At 37.9% G+C, this 16,460-nt stretch overlaps 1 protein-coding gene across 1 annotated transcript in view; it reads right to left on the minus strand.

Moving 5' to 3' along the window:
- The window catches only part of AACS (acetoacetyl-CoA synthetase), a 52,477-nt gene that overhangs the window by 12,132 nt on the left and 23,885 nt on the right, over positions 1–16,460 (minus strand). The window contains exons 8-15 of the mRNA XM_072415759.1: positions 11,416–11,566; positions 9,429–9,509; positions 9,142–9,266; positions 6,561–6,625; positions 5,864–5,986; positions 5,582–5,695; positions 3,144–3,269; positions 1,035–1,104 (exon numbers count right to left, since the gene is read on the minus strand). Coding sequence (XP_072271860.1) covers positions 1,035–1,104; positions 3,144–3,269; positions 5,582–5,695; positions 5,864–5,986; positions 6,561–6,625; positions 9,142–9,266; positions 9,429–9,509; positions 11,416–11,566 — 855 coding nt within the window. The remainder of the gene's footprint in view (positions 1–1,034; positions 1,105–3,143; positions 3,270–5,581; positions 5,696–5,863; positions 5,987–6,560; positions 6,626–9,141; positions 9,267–9,428; positions 9,510–11,415; positions 11,567–16,460) is intronic.

Raw genomic sequence — 16,460 nt, forward strand, 5'->3', positions numbered from 1 at the left:
GACACAGGACAGAAGCAGCTGAATGAATTCTGAGGTGTTCAGAGACATTCTGTCTGCTCAAATCCAGCTACATGCAGTCACATTGATTGGGAGGCGTTTCATAATACAGATGGACAATGACCCAAAACATACAGCCAAAGCAACCCAGGAGTTTATTAAAGCAAAGAAGTGGAATATTCTTGAATGACCAAGTCAGTCCCCTGATCTGAACCCAATTGAGCATGCATTTCACTTGTTGAAGACTAAACTTCGGACAGAAAGGCCCACAAACAAACAGCAACTGAAAGCCGCTGCAGTAAAGGCCTGGGGGAGCATTAAAAAGGAGGAAACCCAGCATCTGGTGATGTCCATGAGTTCAAGACTACAGGCTGTCATTGCCAGCAAAAGGTTTTCAAACAAGTATTAGAAATGAACATTTTATTTTCAGCTTTTTAATTTGTCCATTACTTTTGAGCCCCTGAAATGAAGTGATTGTGTAAAAAAAGGCTTTAGTTCCTCACATTTTTATGCAATCTTTTTGTTCAACCTGCTGAATTAAAGCTGAAAGTCTGCAGTTCAACTGCATCTGAGTTGTTTCATTAAAAATTCAATGTGGTAATGTACAGAACCAAAATTAAAAAAAAGTTGTCTCTGTCCAAATAATTATGGACCTAACAGTAGGTTTATAATATGCTACATCTTCCATACTGCAGCAGTACCCACACAATCAAGTCTGAATGAATGACACGCACAAACATTCAGCCCCTTGCTAAAAACTCAGGCTGTCATGGACACCTTGCATAGGCTCAATGTAAAACAGCCTGGGCTCACAATGTAATAAAGCAATCTAGCGAAGGACACAGTGGGGCACCTTCCACCTATCCCCTTCTACAGGGCAAAACAGTAGCTTAGCCAAGCAAGCTGCTGTATAGCACTTTTATTTTCCTACTGTCACCCAAAATCATCACAATAGATATTTTTGAGAGACAATTATTCAGCGTCTGTGCAAGTCACATAATGTGTATTTCCATTAGCCTATGTCCACCTGCACTCACCTGCGCCCCAGCATGACAATGCCTCCTGTCTTTGGGTTTATTTTGCAGTAGTCTCCATGGGCCCAGACACCTAGGATACAACATAATATGGAGTTAATACTCATTTACTGCTGTTTGCCACTCAACATAATGGAGTCTATGGGCATATGCTTGAGGCAATGGATATCATTTTTTTTTAAAAAATCAATCAACAGACTTCTCATATATACCATCCAATTGGGAAAGTATGTGACAGAATATAGTTCAATTTAGGTTTACAAGGGTAAATTTCTCCTTCACAACTGAGCTGTGCAATCATTTCCATGCTATGAAAGTATTGTAAAGCTGCCTACACACTTGCAATTTTTGTCGTTGGAAAGGATCTTTCACGATCCTTTCCAACGACAAGGGAGTGCACGATGCATGAACGGTGCTGTACATACAGCACCGTTCATGCTCTATGGAGAGGGGAGGGGGAGAGCGACGGAGCGGCACCCTGCTGCGCGCTCTCCCCTTCCCTTTCATTAGGATAGGCTGTCGTCCATCGTCCGTGGATCCGGCAGGTCGGTCGTCTGGACGATGGACGACACCGACTGTACACACGGCAGATTTTCGCCCGATAATTGGCCGATTCCGATTATCGGGCGATAAAAATCTGACGTGTGTACGTAGCTTTACGTAACTGCAAGATTTGCCATTTTTCTATTTTTTAGAAAAAATAGAACATGGATTTAAACATTCTGTTTTTTTAAATCCTCATTTTCTTGCAGACTAGGTTAGAACATTTCAGCAACTTTGTGCTTGAGGACATCAAAGGACTAAGGAACAGAAATTCACATGCACATATGTGGCTAGCTGTGGGAGGCATGTACTCCCATTGACACAAGCAGTGCTTAGTAATAGCAATGCTAGTAAACAAATAGGAATGTCAGACAGTTGTTTAAACTCTGAACTAACAAACAAGTTCCGTAAAGGCCTTTATAAGAGCGACAATTAGGATCCTGGCATGTACAAATAAATCCTTACTGTTCCTGATCATGTGACAGAAGCATAGAGCATATAGCTGAAATATACAGCACAGCATGAGATGAAAAGCTGCTACCTATGTAAATTTAATTATGTGAATCTAATAACCAGTACACTTATCTGACAGAATGGGGATGAATTACAAGGTCACAAATATAACCACAAATAAAATTACAATATAATCCCAATTACATTTTCATTTTAAATATGCCAAGCATATTTTGGGAACATCAAAATATTGTGTGTTTAGGCCTGTTCCGTGCCAGCATGTGCAGAGAAGGGTCGTTGCTCCTTCTGTGACAGCAGTGACCAAATTGCAGATCTCTCATACCAATTACTCTGCAAACAGCATAGCTCATAGTACCTGCAAGCTTGCATCACAAGTATACATGACCTATGTGTGATGTGATATAAGGTAAATCTGTACATATCTGATGTAAAGCATACAGCTAAATAGATAAATTACAGATATGCAAGGTTTATTCACCTGCGAAAGGTATATTTTTCCATCCAGTCCTGAGATTTACACAATTCTGCCAATAGCCTAACTGGCAGACGAGGTGACATGCCTCTTGCACTGCAACATATAAGGAGCCACTCCTTGCGGCTCACTTTCTGTCTTTGAGATCCACTGTGCAGTAGAGTCCATTGGACAATTACCAAAAATACATTTATTGATGCATTATTATTTGCAACTTTTATATCTGCCTGCAGAGAGGCTCTAAAATGACACTTTAGTTTTATATGAAAAAAGTCATCTACATTTCTTTTCCATGCAGCGCACCATTTCACTATTCCAAATTACACTGGGATCAATTTTTAATAAACAGCATTTATCAAGTGATACAAAATGCACCCAACTGATGTTCAATTTTATTCACAATAATCTAATAAAGTCTTGTTACTCAAAGGCGGATATGTATATACTGGCTCATTAAATACTGGCTCATTAAGTACTTTATAACGTATTAAATGCATTTTTCCCAACTGGCTTTTGGTCAAACATGACCACCTACCGCCTATATGTGCTTTGTAATTACAGCTGATAGCTTGTGGTTCAAGTTTGTGTTTATTCATTAACATTTCTCTGTCTTAATGTGGTACCTGGGAATTTGGAAAAGTACGCTTTCTGGTATTTGCTGCCATCTTCATCGTTCCAGAAGTGTGTGGGTTGAGATGGGAGAGGAATTAAGCACACTAGTTCTCCACTTTCCCCCCACACCGCTTTTCCTGGAGAAAAAAAATGAGAATGTATGAACATCTATCTGTATAATGAGATGATAATGTTAGCAATAAAATGTGTACAATAGCAGCAATACATATTATTCTCAAAGTAAATGTATCTTTATTTAATAACAGTGCCAGGAGCCAAAACAAAACTATCTACCAAGCACACAATCATCTTTTAAAATGAACATGCAGGGCACTGCCAATGTAGGGCAAACCAACAGAAGTACCTAAAGTGTACAGCCAAATATCCTTTTATTTAGTTTTGGATCGAGTAGAAAAAAAATAGAACCAATAATAAAATGAATATTCATTATCTTTTTGTTCTGGAGGTTATTCTTAATTGGGACAAAAATGACAACAACAAAATTTTACAACGGGGACACCTGTTCTGCTGATAACTGTCTTAAAGGAGAACTTCCTATCACGGTTTGTGTTGCATCTTTAGGACAGCAAGTGACTCAAACAGCAAATAGGGGGAGGGTTGTACATACGAAGGGTTGTACATACGAAGGGTTGTACATAGGGAGGGTTGTACATAGGGAGGGTTGTACATAGGGAGCGGTTAGCAAACAGAAGCCATGTGTGTGTGCTGCCCCAGTGGGATTGAAGCCCATCACGTTTAACCACCAAGGAAATAAACATATCCCAGACAAAACCCTACAGACATAAAAAAAAAAAACCTTGGTTCGATTTGCTCCAACAAGGGAAAATTCCTCCCTGAACCCGTGAAGCTTTACTGTGGCCATACTGCCTCCATAAAAAAAATGTGCATGACTCTCTGCTATGATTCAGGACTCTGGAAGAGCACAATTCTTTACAGTAGATGGGAAAAAATCCAGGAGGATGAAGAAGAAAGCATGGTCATGTGACTTGTCATATGATGTGACCACCTCATATGGTTTCTTGTAATTTGGGACACTGCAGAATGGAATATTCAATGAAAAGCCACCTCCCAGCTATAAATAGGTCCTTTACCCTGGCAATCAGCATTAGAACTGCATAAACATGCTTAATTTATTAAGACATGTTTGTGTGCTATGTAAATGAGGTTGGCATAAACATATCTGATTCACAGATTGAAGGTTCTAAAGAAGACTGTTTAGTGTGACCCACTTAATTAAACGTATTCATTGCAAACCTGGTATTAACACCTTCACAGGGGAGTGGAATGGATTGACACAACAAACCCACAACTTTTACACTTTGTGTTGCTCTGTCAGGATGTTAACCATTTATATGACTTGAGAAAAAATACAATCCGTGTTCATCTTTTTGATTCAGAGAAATAAAAATGCACAGCTTCCAGAAGAAATAAAGATGAAGAGTGAAACATATGTGTATGTTTTGGATGTGAACTCTTTAAGAACATGGTTATATACACACACAGAGATCATAAAAGCCCAAAAAGAAAAAAAGCCAGAGCAAAACAATCATTTTACTTTTGAATTATTTTACAAAGTAGATAATGAATGTGCTTAGAGCTTTTAAAAAGCACCATAACCATCAGTTTACACATTTCATGCTATTTTATATCTGTTTTAGAAATGATCTGAGCATTACATAAAGCATGATCATGGGCTTGGAAGATTCCTGGGCACACAGGGTTAGCTTTTCTTAACTGAAAGGGTTTGCAAGAACCTTCTGAGGTCCACTCTAACTTTAATTTCAATTGTTATAAATCTACTATTCTTTCAGTAAAACAATTTAAATATTACTTCCCATAATCTCTCCAACAATCTGTGTCATCATCCACTTGCTATTAAAGGTTTATTGTAATTTTTGTATCCTTCTAATCCCATGCACCGATAGATCTGAAGACAATCATTCAAGTGGGGTTCGTCTTTCTGTATACACTTCAGTGCTCCACCCAGAAAATTTTTTAAGCCGGATTGGAAGAAATTGTAGGCGGGTGGCAGCCTCTGTATTGTGACCAAACTCTTCAGTAACCACCCAAAAACAGCCGGGTGGCTGCTGTAAAATGCCGGGTGGTGCGCCCAGCTAAAAGGGCCTGGGAAGAACCCTGCACTTCCCATGTCATACAGACCTCATTCCACAAGAATGAGCAAATATTGGGCTCTACCAATGTTGTTGTGTTAACAGATACAGACAGCAGTTCACAAAAAAAAAAAATCTGTAAAAAAAACATTAATTAACACAAAAGTACTGGATCATGAAAATCTACCATACACACATGGCACGATGTGACTGCAAATTATTGCCGCTTGCATTATGAGAACATATAAATATAGTACATATTATGCATAACTGAAGTTGTCAGAAAGAGTTGGGGATTGACACTATAAAATAATTACCTTCCTCATTCCATGCTTCCACCCCCATTGCAACGTTCCTGGCCTGGATTTCTCCTCTGTATACTGGGATGGTGGAGTTCTGTCCCATAAAACAAGCTATAATATCTGTGCCACCTACAACATAAAATGAAGTGTTATTTATTTTATAACATGCAGGAAGTACATTTGTCTGTAGTCCAATATAAAGCTCCCACTAGAGTTAACCAACAATTGGTAGAAGCAGGTAGTCCGTACATGAGCCTCGCTACAATATAACATGTCTATAGACTAGGAACCTCTTACCTGAGACAGATCCAAGAAGAACATTACTTTTTATATGTTTATAAACATAATCATAGCTTTGTGGCTTTAGTGGTGATCCAGTGGATAGTATAGTGTGAAGTGTTTGCAGGCTGTTGGTTTCACCTGTCAAAAAATAAATAAATAAAAATATGATATTTTTGTGTGACAAAAAGTTTTTGACACACTCTAAATTTAAACTTTGGGTGTTTGGAGATATTTTCTTCTTTAAACTAATTATATATATATATATATATATATATATATATATATATATATATATATATANACATACATACATACACATATAAATAAATTTCACTACTGACAGTATATGAAAACTTGATTTTAAAACTAATCATTTAACAGAGGTTGAAGCCATGATAATGGTGTTGCATACTGCAGGTGTTCTAATAAACACAACAAAAGCAATCTAGTTTCAGACCTTTTCTTTCTAAAGGAAATATTCCCTTATGAGTGGAGCAGACAAATCATAGGGAGGTAAGTCCACTCCTCCAATTCATCCAGTTGTCCATTGATATTTAGGAATAATTTTTGGCGTTCTATAAAGAGGTTTTTTTTCAGCAAAGCAGCAGCCTAATCAATATATACAAATCTTTGCTGGCTAGAAATGAGGGAACATAACAAAAATGCATACAGACATTACATTTACTTTAAAAGATTACAAAATGCAACTTACGAGGTTTCAAATTCTTCTCTTCTAACACAGCCAACCACTTGGCTCCAGTTCCCAGAATGGTTATCCTTTAAAATAACCTCACATTTCAGTAAGACAGACCAGGGCAGCAGGTACCAAATATTTATGTTATTAAGTGTATTTAGGCAGCAGTCACTACTGAAAGTCCTGTAATTCTGCAAGTACACCAGTGATCTATGTTGGGACTCTCTTCTCTGATATTGCATAATTGTATTTTAGGAGTAAGCATTTCTTGACCAGATGTGTGATGTCTAGTCATGTATGTGGCATCTAAGAAGAAAGCAGTATAGTGAGGAATGTCCTGCCCCTTGAGCCATCACTGCAAGTGTAAGGAAATTATTATAATACTTATATCTTCAATAACAACAACTTCCTTACACAAAGTTCCTGACTTTTACGTCTCGACTTTTAATCCATCCATGCTCGTGTACACCACATCTTTACACCAGGATGTTTAGAAAATCTAGAATGCACACAATTGCAATCTGCCACTTTTTATTGGCAAAGAGTCTGAGAGCAAAATGTCTACCTTGGTACTCAGCACTAGTTTCAGTGCAATGGTAAGGGTGTATCTATCTATCAGGTGACCTGGCTGCATATTTGTAAAGTTTATGCAAAAGGAAACATTTTTGTTTCCAGTTTTGGGTAGAGGAGGGTAGCATTGGATTCTCTGCAAGTTTTTCTTGGCTCTTTTTGTCCGGCTGATCATTGCCATACAGATAGAAAGTAAAGAGGTAATGGGGACAAAAGTTGACATCTGTTGCTTTTTAACATTTTCTACTCTAACTAAAAAATTATAGATACATGTTTAAGGTCACTTGCCCAGTATGTAGACAAGCAAAACTAAAGATGACTGTCCCAACACCTTTAACCTCACAGCGAGTCAACTTTCCATTTAAAGCAGGCAGGACATAATATAGACAATATTATACATATGCAGAGGTTTCTGTAGATCACATTACTATCGCTTATAGGATATGAATATTAGTTCATTTGCTGCTCATTGTAAACTCTCCTTTCAGCCTATGATCATACCTGCTCATTTCACACCAAGGTTACAAATTGGAAATGAAAAAATCTTAGCCATAACAACAATTTGAATGTATCCTTTGAGAGTAAAACATTGATTACAGAAAGTAAAATTTGTCCAGCTTTCTAAACCCAATAGTATCACTACAATTCCATTAACCTTTCAGTGGAAAAAGCCTTCTCAGTGGGATATAACCTTTCATCATGGTAATCTGCTAAATGTCACCAGGGGAAAACTGCAGATTGTCAAAGCAGAATAAAATAAGCACAATGACTCATTTACTACTATTGTCCAATGCATGGAAAGATCCCTGCAGAGTTCTGTCCTTCAAGGAAGGACTTATGGTACAATCATCTGCATCAGCACAGCAATGAAAGTATCCAACACAGCAATGGACCTTTCACTACAGGCTTGCTACTACCAGCTCATGGCCGTTCAAAAAGAGAAAGAGAACCATGAATTTGGATTTAGTTAATAATTTAAAATGTGTATTTATGTGTAAGGATTATTCAAATTTAGGAAACAGTCTTACATCTTTGGTCTAAAAATCTTTGCACAGTAGCATATCCACTGTTGTGTACAGCATAAGTGTTTATGTCAGAACTTTTTTCATCCAGAGGGTATATACAAGTCAATGCTGCGAAAAAGCTTTTAAAGACACTCAAGTTGCACATGTATAGGAATATCACTAAAAATCTATACACAAGATTTTCAAGAGGAAGATCTATATTACCTAGCAGACAATAACATATTGATGGCTCCTATTTCTAATAGCAAATACATGCCGGTTACAAGTATTTCAAACAGTTTTTGATGTGAACTGCATTTGAAACCACCTACACAAAGAAAATCTAGCCTTTATCTGACCTTGTTTCCATTACTTGGACAAATATTGAGGCATATGTCATCCTTGAAGCAGATGACATGAACAGACATGCAATCCATAAAGCACACAGCGTGTGAAAATGAATATAATCATATACAGGGTTTTCAGTTATCTGTGTGGTGTTGTACAACACTTCAGTGAAGTATTACACATTTTAGAAAAAAAGGAACGTTAGTATTCAGATGTGCTGAAATGTTCTAACAATAAATCGAGATACAGTCCAATCTGTCCTATGTATAAGCATATCTATGTACAGAAAGACAACCCAACCACTTACTCATCTACAAAGAACAGAAAGAAAATAAATAGGAGCATATTATGGAATAAAACATATGTGTGCACTTTACACTGCATAATCAAATAAAGCCTAATATAATTTCTGTTTTATCAGAATTATAATATATCTGTAACATATTATTACAGATGTTAAAAGAGAGCTCATTTGATTTTAAAAGCAGATGTTTGGCTTGTCTATATACAAGTACCCAACTGTGCCAACTAATGCACATGTCCCAAAGTTTCCCAGCACTTGGCACTTGGTAAATATGATAGAATGGAAGCCTAGAGTTGTGTGCATGTCTATTACTGCTTTACATAAAAGTGTTATAGACTAAAGAACCTGGCAAATTTTTGTAGCAATGTCTTACCCCAGTCGGTCCACGAGATCCCAAAGTACGTTGGGATTAGGAACAAGAGGGGACCCATCGTACAGCACTACAGAAGCACCTGTGGCTATAGCTGTAATCAGCCAGTTCCACATCATCCATCCAGCCTAAAAGGTAAAAATCAGCATTATCATTTTTCATGCAAATTGCATCATAAAATATCAATCTAGTTTGAAAAACTGGAAATCTTCCCACTGCAGTGGCAAACAGAAACTGAGATTCTTCCTCAATTTATCTAAAACTAAAAGAAATTCACAAAACTAATTTACCGTAGTGTAGTACATGATGTTGTCATTGCTAGTTGTATTTCCATGTAGTATGTGCTCTGATAAATGTTTGATCAAGGTACCCTAAGATATAAAACAAAAAACACAAATTAGCATGTGCTGAACAATTGTGGTCGAAGGTTTAAACAATAACTTTAATTAATTAAAGGAAAACTACATGTAAGAGAACAGCAAGGGCTCTGCTAGTAGACATCAGTATCTTTGTTGTCTATGGGATTTTAAAGCCTGTGTACAATTTGTGAGTGCTTCACTAATTTAGGATCACAGCTGGATCTGCAATGGCTTATTCGCCATTACTGTGACCCTATGGAACCCAAACATCCATTTTCTTCTCGATTGTATTAAAAATGAACACTTTGTAAGCAACAGCTATGACAGTATACTGTGCATTACTGAACATAGAGCTTAGCTTGATAGCCAAGGGCCTTTAAATAATTTTGGTATGCGATATGGCTATATACTGAAATGGAAGTGCTTAAATATTTAGTTAGCTATCTTTCTAACTGTTAAAATTTTTTAATTTATTTTTTACCGGGGGCCTGTTCGCTCAATACTTTGTCTATTATGGTCTTTCCTACTAAACGCGTTTTGTTGATGGGGTCTGTAGTGAAGAGGTTAAAGATGCTGCTTATGTATCACGGAAGTGCTGAGGACACAGCAGCTCTGTAGGTGAGATTTCACATTGCAGTCAGCAGACAGACTTGTGCGCCGTTCACACATCGTCTGCTCTGCTGACGTATTGTCAGAGAAGCAAATGGTTTGAGATAACTGTTTGTTTCTGCATTTTAAGATCTCCAGAGCAATGAGAACAATATTCATCACTGGATGAGACAGATCCAATAACTCCAAGTAACAGAATCTTTAGACTATAAGCACAGATACCCATCTGTCACAAGAGAATAAGCCTCTGCCCTCAGCCAGAGAATGAATGGGCTTGGGATAAAATCCCAGGGGGATGTTGAAAGCCAACTATAAAAGTGGAAACACACACATTTATAAATACTTAATATCAAAGACAGCATCAGCAGTTTAGGAATGTTTTACTGTTTAGTGGCACAATTCCAATGGATACAGAATATACAGCTGTACGTGGTCCATCAAAACCGAAAAAAGTCTGCCCACCAAACTGCAGGACTATACTGTAAGTACTCTGGGGGCCTCTGCACATTGGATCTGATTTAAAAAGACTATCATGGGAGAACCTGGGTGATCCAGCAAACCTGGAATAGATTTCCTAAAAATGATTTGTTTTTAGTACTAGTTGGCAAATGTTTTCAGTCCTGGACCACATTTTTTCCAGGTTTGCTGGATCACCCAGGTACTCACATGATAGTCTATCTTCTCAAATCTAAGGGTGCTTTAATAAATCAGGCCTATTATGTCTTTGTTGGGGAAATGTTCTCATAACCCTGACAATGGGAATCCTCTAGAATTACAGGTTCCCTGATCTGGACACTACCAATCCTAAAACGCTGACAACAATATATCTTTCAGCATGACAATCTACATTCTGGCTCAGAATATCTAAAAATTTCTTATGATATATTGTACCTATATGCCCAGAGATGTTCATAAATATATGAGAATGAATTATGACACTGACAAATGCGTGTGTGCAAAAACTGGGGAACATCTCAGCCCCTGAATACATTCTTGGACATGAGTTTCATTTATCAGCCTTGATAATATGAAGCTAAATACATTACAGCAAGTATGAAGATGAAGGTCTATAGTATTTCATGTGACTGCTAATCATGACAAGAATACATAACTAAATACGCTTCCTTATATTATTCATATAAATGCAAATGTATCTTGATTTGAAAAAAGACAGCATTTGCAAATAATCCGACTAGGAAAAGAATCTTATGTACTTAATACAAGGACATATTTTGTCAGGTAATAAGTCAACTTGAAGGGTCTTCTGAGCTGCACTGCTTGAAAATCAGCTGTTGTAGACAATACTCACCCCTGCAGAATGCACCATACACTTGGGGGCTCCGGTAGTACCAGATGAGTACATTATATACAAGGGGTGATTGAAGGGTAGCTGCTCAAACTCCAGCTGTGGGGCTTGGTCCCCAACTTTTCCAGTTGCCAGGAAATCCTCCAGGAACACACTAGAAAGACACACAAAACCACAATAGTCAAAGTCTTTTCGCATCTTTTATTGGGCAAGCCATCAATAGCTATGTGTCTGAGAAAACAAATATATGAACAAAAACATAAGAAATTCTTGCAAGGTATTTTACTAGATTTAAAATGTGTGCCTAAATTATTCAATCTACCAGTGCATTAGGTATGATCTCTTCTCTCTATTGCACTGTGCAGTAAGTTGGGTACTGCAGATAGAGAATAGAAGGCTGGCCCTGTAGGTAAGTTATCTGGCACCACCTACAGTTCATATTATGAGCATGTATGTACAGAACTAAATCCTGCAGCAGAGACTCGCACTGCTAGCTAAAGCTAGCGGCACACAGGCAAAAGATCACAAAAGAATAGCGCTGATTTCAAACAAATTGCATGCAAGTAGCACGCAGTAGCGATTTACTGAGAACTAGTTGTGTACTATTAAGTATGGTTCACGCCACAGAAAACAATTGGTTCCAATATTTTTAAAAACACAATCATGTTACCACAAAAATTGTTAATGTGTTTCTAGCCTAGATTCACGGAGGACTTCTATTTAAAAGCTTCAATAAAGCTCTTTCATTAGATCCATCATGAGGTAGTATGAAAAAATAAAACCCCGACAACAGTGGTATTTTGAGTCATCACCAGCTCGTCTTCAATCATAGAGTACAACCATCTCAAAACATGTTATACTGCTCTATGATGGCTCTAATATAAGCTTTACTGAATTTCTCAGATAGGTATCTTTAGTATATAGAGAAATAGACTAAGTAAACCTAAAGGATGCTGGCATGCAGGTGGTCTTGGCATAGTACAATAGAAGATGGGATTGGGAGCGCTCGGTTCTTTTTTGGACCAATACAAATACTGTGAGTCCCTTTAATGAGCTGCAGAGAAGTTCTTTCACTAGCAAAGCAGAAAAGGATTCAGGTTGTTGAATTCCTAGTTATCACATTGTGAAAGTAGCAGGCGACACTGTATTTTATTGGTACATATAAGTTACTGAGAGCCAACTGTCAAAAATACATTACAGTTTCAGGTACTGTTATAAATACAAACAAGGCTTATGTATAAAAGGCACAGGGACCACTTTGTACTGGACTAGATTTAGATATCCAATTCTATGTACTGTAGCTCTACTTTCCTGAATAGCAATGTTTACATATGTAAATATTTTAGAATAATAATAAAAATTTAATACAGTATCTCAAGTGCCCATTGTCTAAGGCTACACACGTTCAATAATTGTTGATGGAAAGGATCTTTCACAATCCTTTCCAACAGCAAAAGACTGCACGAGTGCTGCTCTGCTCTATGAAGAGGGGAGGGGGGAGAATGAGACGGTAGCATGATCGTTCATCGTGCGTAGTTCCGCCAGGACAGATCCATGAAAGATGTTGGACGCAGGCTGTACACATGCAGATTCTGGTCCAATACTAGCCCTGAGGCGATTATCGAAGGAGAATCATCTGACTTGTGTACATAGCCTAAGGCTATGTACACAAGTGCAATAATTATTGTTGGAAACGAACGACTAACGATCAATCATCCGATAATCGTTACCAATAAAAAGTGAACGACAGGCCAACAACGACGATGAACGAGTAATTTCGCTGGAAATGAACGACTGTCCCAGCAGATCTGATTGGGTGACAAGTGTTCAATAACTATTGAGTGTATAGTGATCATGGATAGTTCTGCGGTACACTGTCCCAGGTACACGTCACTTTCTGCATTGTTCAAACGATCGTGTCTAGTGCGTGTACGTTATTGGTGGATTATCTTTGAATGATCGTATCGTTTCAGCATGTACAGAATCGTGCACTATACGATCGTTCAAAATAATCATGAATAATCGTTGATCGTTGTTACGATAATTATTGCACGTGTGTAGGTAGCCCAAGTACCTCCTATCCAAATGTTTGATTTATTAATATTTTTGTCCCCTAATGTCTCCCTCTTTGCTTGTACCATGCTTTATTTTTTTAATATAAATTACATGGAGTAGCGAGCTGTAGCATATGCCAGCTCAGCACCACTCATGTGGGTAATATAGCAGCCAGGAATTTCATAATATGCAGGTTATTTCTGTTTTTGTGATGACAGCTACAGTTACAACATAAAGGACAGGATTTCTACACTTATGTAAGAGACATGATATCTGCATTTATTATGTGGGAGAGATGATGGCTCCAATTGCGTTCACTCCCCCACTGCCTTTCACAAAGAGAACATCCTGCAAAATGTAAAGATAAACCCTAGACGAGCAGCTAAATACACAGATGACATTTATGTTGGTAGTTAAACCTACCAAATGATTGGTATTTTTCTTCAACCAGTTCTGAGATTTATACAGCTCTGCTATATAAGACAGCCCAGCCTGGCAAAAAATAATTAATCTTTCTCTGCTAAAATTTCACTTTCAGGTCTATTTTCCACCCCTATCTGGTGACAGAACCAGGTACAAAAAGGGGAAGCAGAAAATATAATCTAGAAGGGTTAACCCATCTCTGGAGCATAATGACCTTTTCAGCACCCAATCCTAGGAGGATCTCTATCAGGCAGAGAAAAGAGTGACGTACTTTGATCTTAGACATATATAATGCTAATTAGATGCAAAGCAAGCTAAAGAAAATACAATCGTACACGAGCACTGGCTGCTGGTACAGATAGTTTATACTGATATACTAACCCTTAGTCCACAATTTACCTTATATATAAAATATATACCAGTTATATTATAGTAAAGGGACAGAACATCATCAGTCACCAAGAGCAAGATGTCTGCCCTGGTCTTCTTGACTTTGCAATGTCACAGTCCATTTAGATAACTTAATGGCAGTTGGCTGATGGAAGTAGAAGGTGGAAGGGACATCAGCCATTACTGTAAAGGTTAGTGTGATGGCTTCTTTCCACTCCCTGGAATAGGTAGCACAGTCTTTGCCTAGATTGACCAATACACCCTCAGCAGTCTGCCTTTCTCTCGTCTATGTATTTCTCCTACCAGTCAGCTGACCTCCAAACTCACAAGTTTGAGAATTCAGGCAACTAAGCAATAAGGAAAATAACAGGCAAAGTTGTAAGGAGTGGGACTAACAATGGAGAATAAGGACTGTATGATGTTCTAGCTCTCATGTCCAGTGCCCTAGTTGACAACCAGCTGTATGGTAATAATGTTTCTGGGGGAATGGGGGTGCGTGCACCAATACAGCTTCCGACCATAGGGATTCTAGGTATACCACTGCTAAGGGAACCCCAGCCATTCTCCTGTACCGTATTCTTTGCAGAAGAGACCAAATATAAGGACTTAAAAAAAGATGTTGAGCACGTAGAATATTTTGGAAGAAAAAGATGTTGATAATGTAGAATATTTAGGAAGAAAATGAGCAAAATGGAAATCTAGTGAAAGGAAAACAAAAAATATAAAAAGCCATGGTGTGTTTTTTGGTGTTATGTACATCCAATATTTCCAAAACTGATTCACAAAAACAAGCTGCCATCAATGAGTACATGTTAGAGTTGCTGCAGGCTCCGACCGCGATGGAAAAGAACATTATCTGAAAAACAGACATTCTAACCCAAATAGCAGACGCTGGCAAAATGGTCCCCACAAATCATATTACTGCATTTTGTATTCTAACTGGAGTGTTTTAGCTTCTATTTTATCTGCCAGGAAATCGTCTCATTAATTTTATGCTGTGCTGAGCTGTGGGCCTTTCAATAGCCAGTGAACCATTATGCACTTGGCAGGCGGTTATCTGTAACAAAATGCAATGGGCACTGAGGAGTGCCCACTAAAACATACATGTCTGGCTGACTGTACTGGAAAATGACAATATTTTCTGTCTAGTCTGCGAGGACCTGTATTATAAATGGGAAGCTGCCAGAGTGCGCCATGAAAAATTACACTTGGAGGGAAAATAATCAAACAAAAAATAAATAAAATAACACAGAAGAAAGGGAGGGTGAACACTATAATATGAATTTCAATTTTCACTCATTATGAAAAGATAAATCTTCTCTTCCAGACGTTCAAGTGAATGCATGCCCCAGAAATTTGCATGAAAAAAAAATGTCAATGCATTACCATAACTTAGCAGCTGCTGGAAAATCTGTTAACTGCTCCCTGACCAAGTGGGAGAGTCTGGAGATCATTTAGGAAAACCCAAGGGGATTGTCTGTATGGTGATCACCCTTAGGAACTGGAAGATCGGTCAGCACAGGGAAAAAAGAGAATAGGATACCACAATTTACTAAACCATCTTCTGCATAAAAATATTTTGGTATTTATTTTTAAGCAAACTAACCTGCTTAAAATTTCATATAAAAAAAAAAGTATTTATTGGAAGAAGTCAGCAGGGGAAACCCCAGTGACAGACCCCCAAAGACCTTTTTCTCCCATTCCTGCACCAACTCCTGGCTTCATGCAGCCACTGTTACCGACAAGGAGTCAAGGAGAAGCAAGGTCCATCTAAGATGGTCCATCAGGTAAAATATTTTACGAATGATTAAACAAGCACGTAGCCTCATCTGTGTCCCTTTTTTGCAAACAAAAACTTTTCGAGTCCGAATATAAATAGATAGGGGAGGGGGAAGTGGGAAAGTTGTTAATTAGGTGCTGAATAATTGATAATAGGGGGTTAAAATGGAATAGAAAAAGAAACATTACACTTTTTTTGTATTATGAGGGTTAAATGATTAAGAGGCTGACGTAAATGAAGCTTTGTACCAAGTTTCATTAAATGATCAGTGCAATTGGCTGTCATTTGCCAATCAGTGATGGGGACTGCACAATGTTATGTACACTGCCTGCTCACAAATAAAGTGTTATATTTACACCACAGAGATTTAAAGCATAACCCGGCAAGGTAAACAAAGAGT

This window comes from Pyxicephalus adspersus, chromosome 6, assembly GCF_032062135.1.
Source record: "Pyxicephalus adspersus chromosome 6, UCB_Pads_2.0, whole genome shotgun sequence".
Lineage (NCBI taxonomy): Eukaryota > Metazoa > Chordata > Amphibia > Anura > Pyxicephalidae > Pyxicephalus > Pyxicephalus adspersus.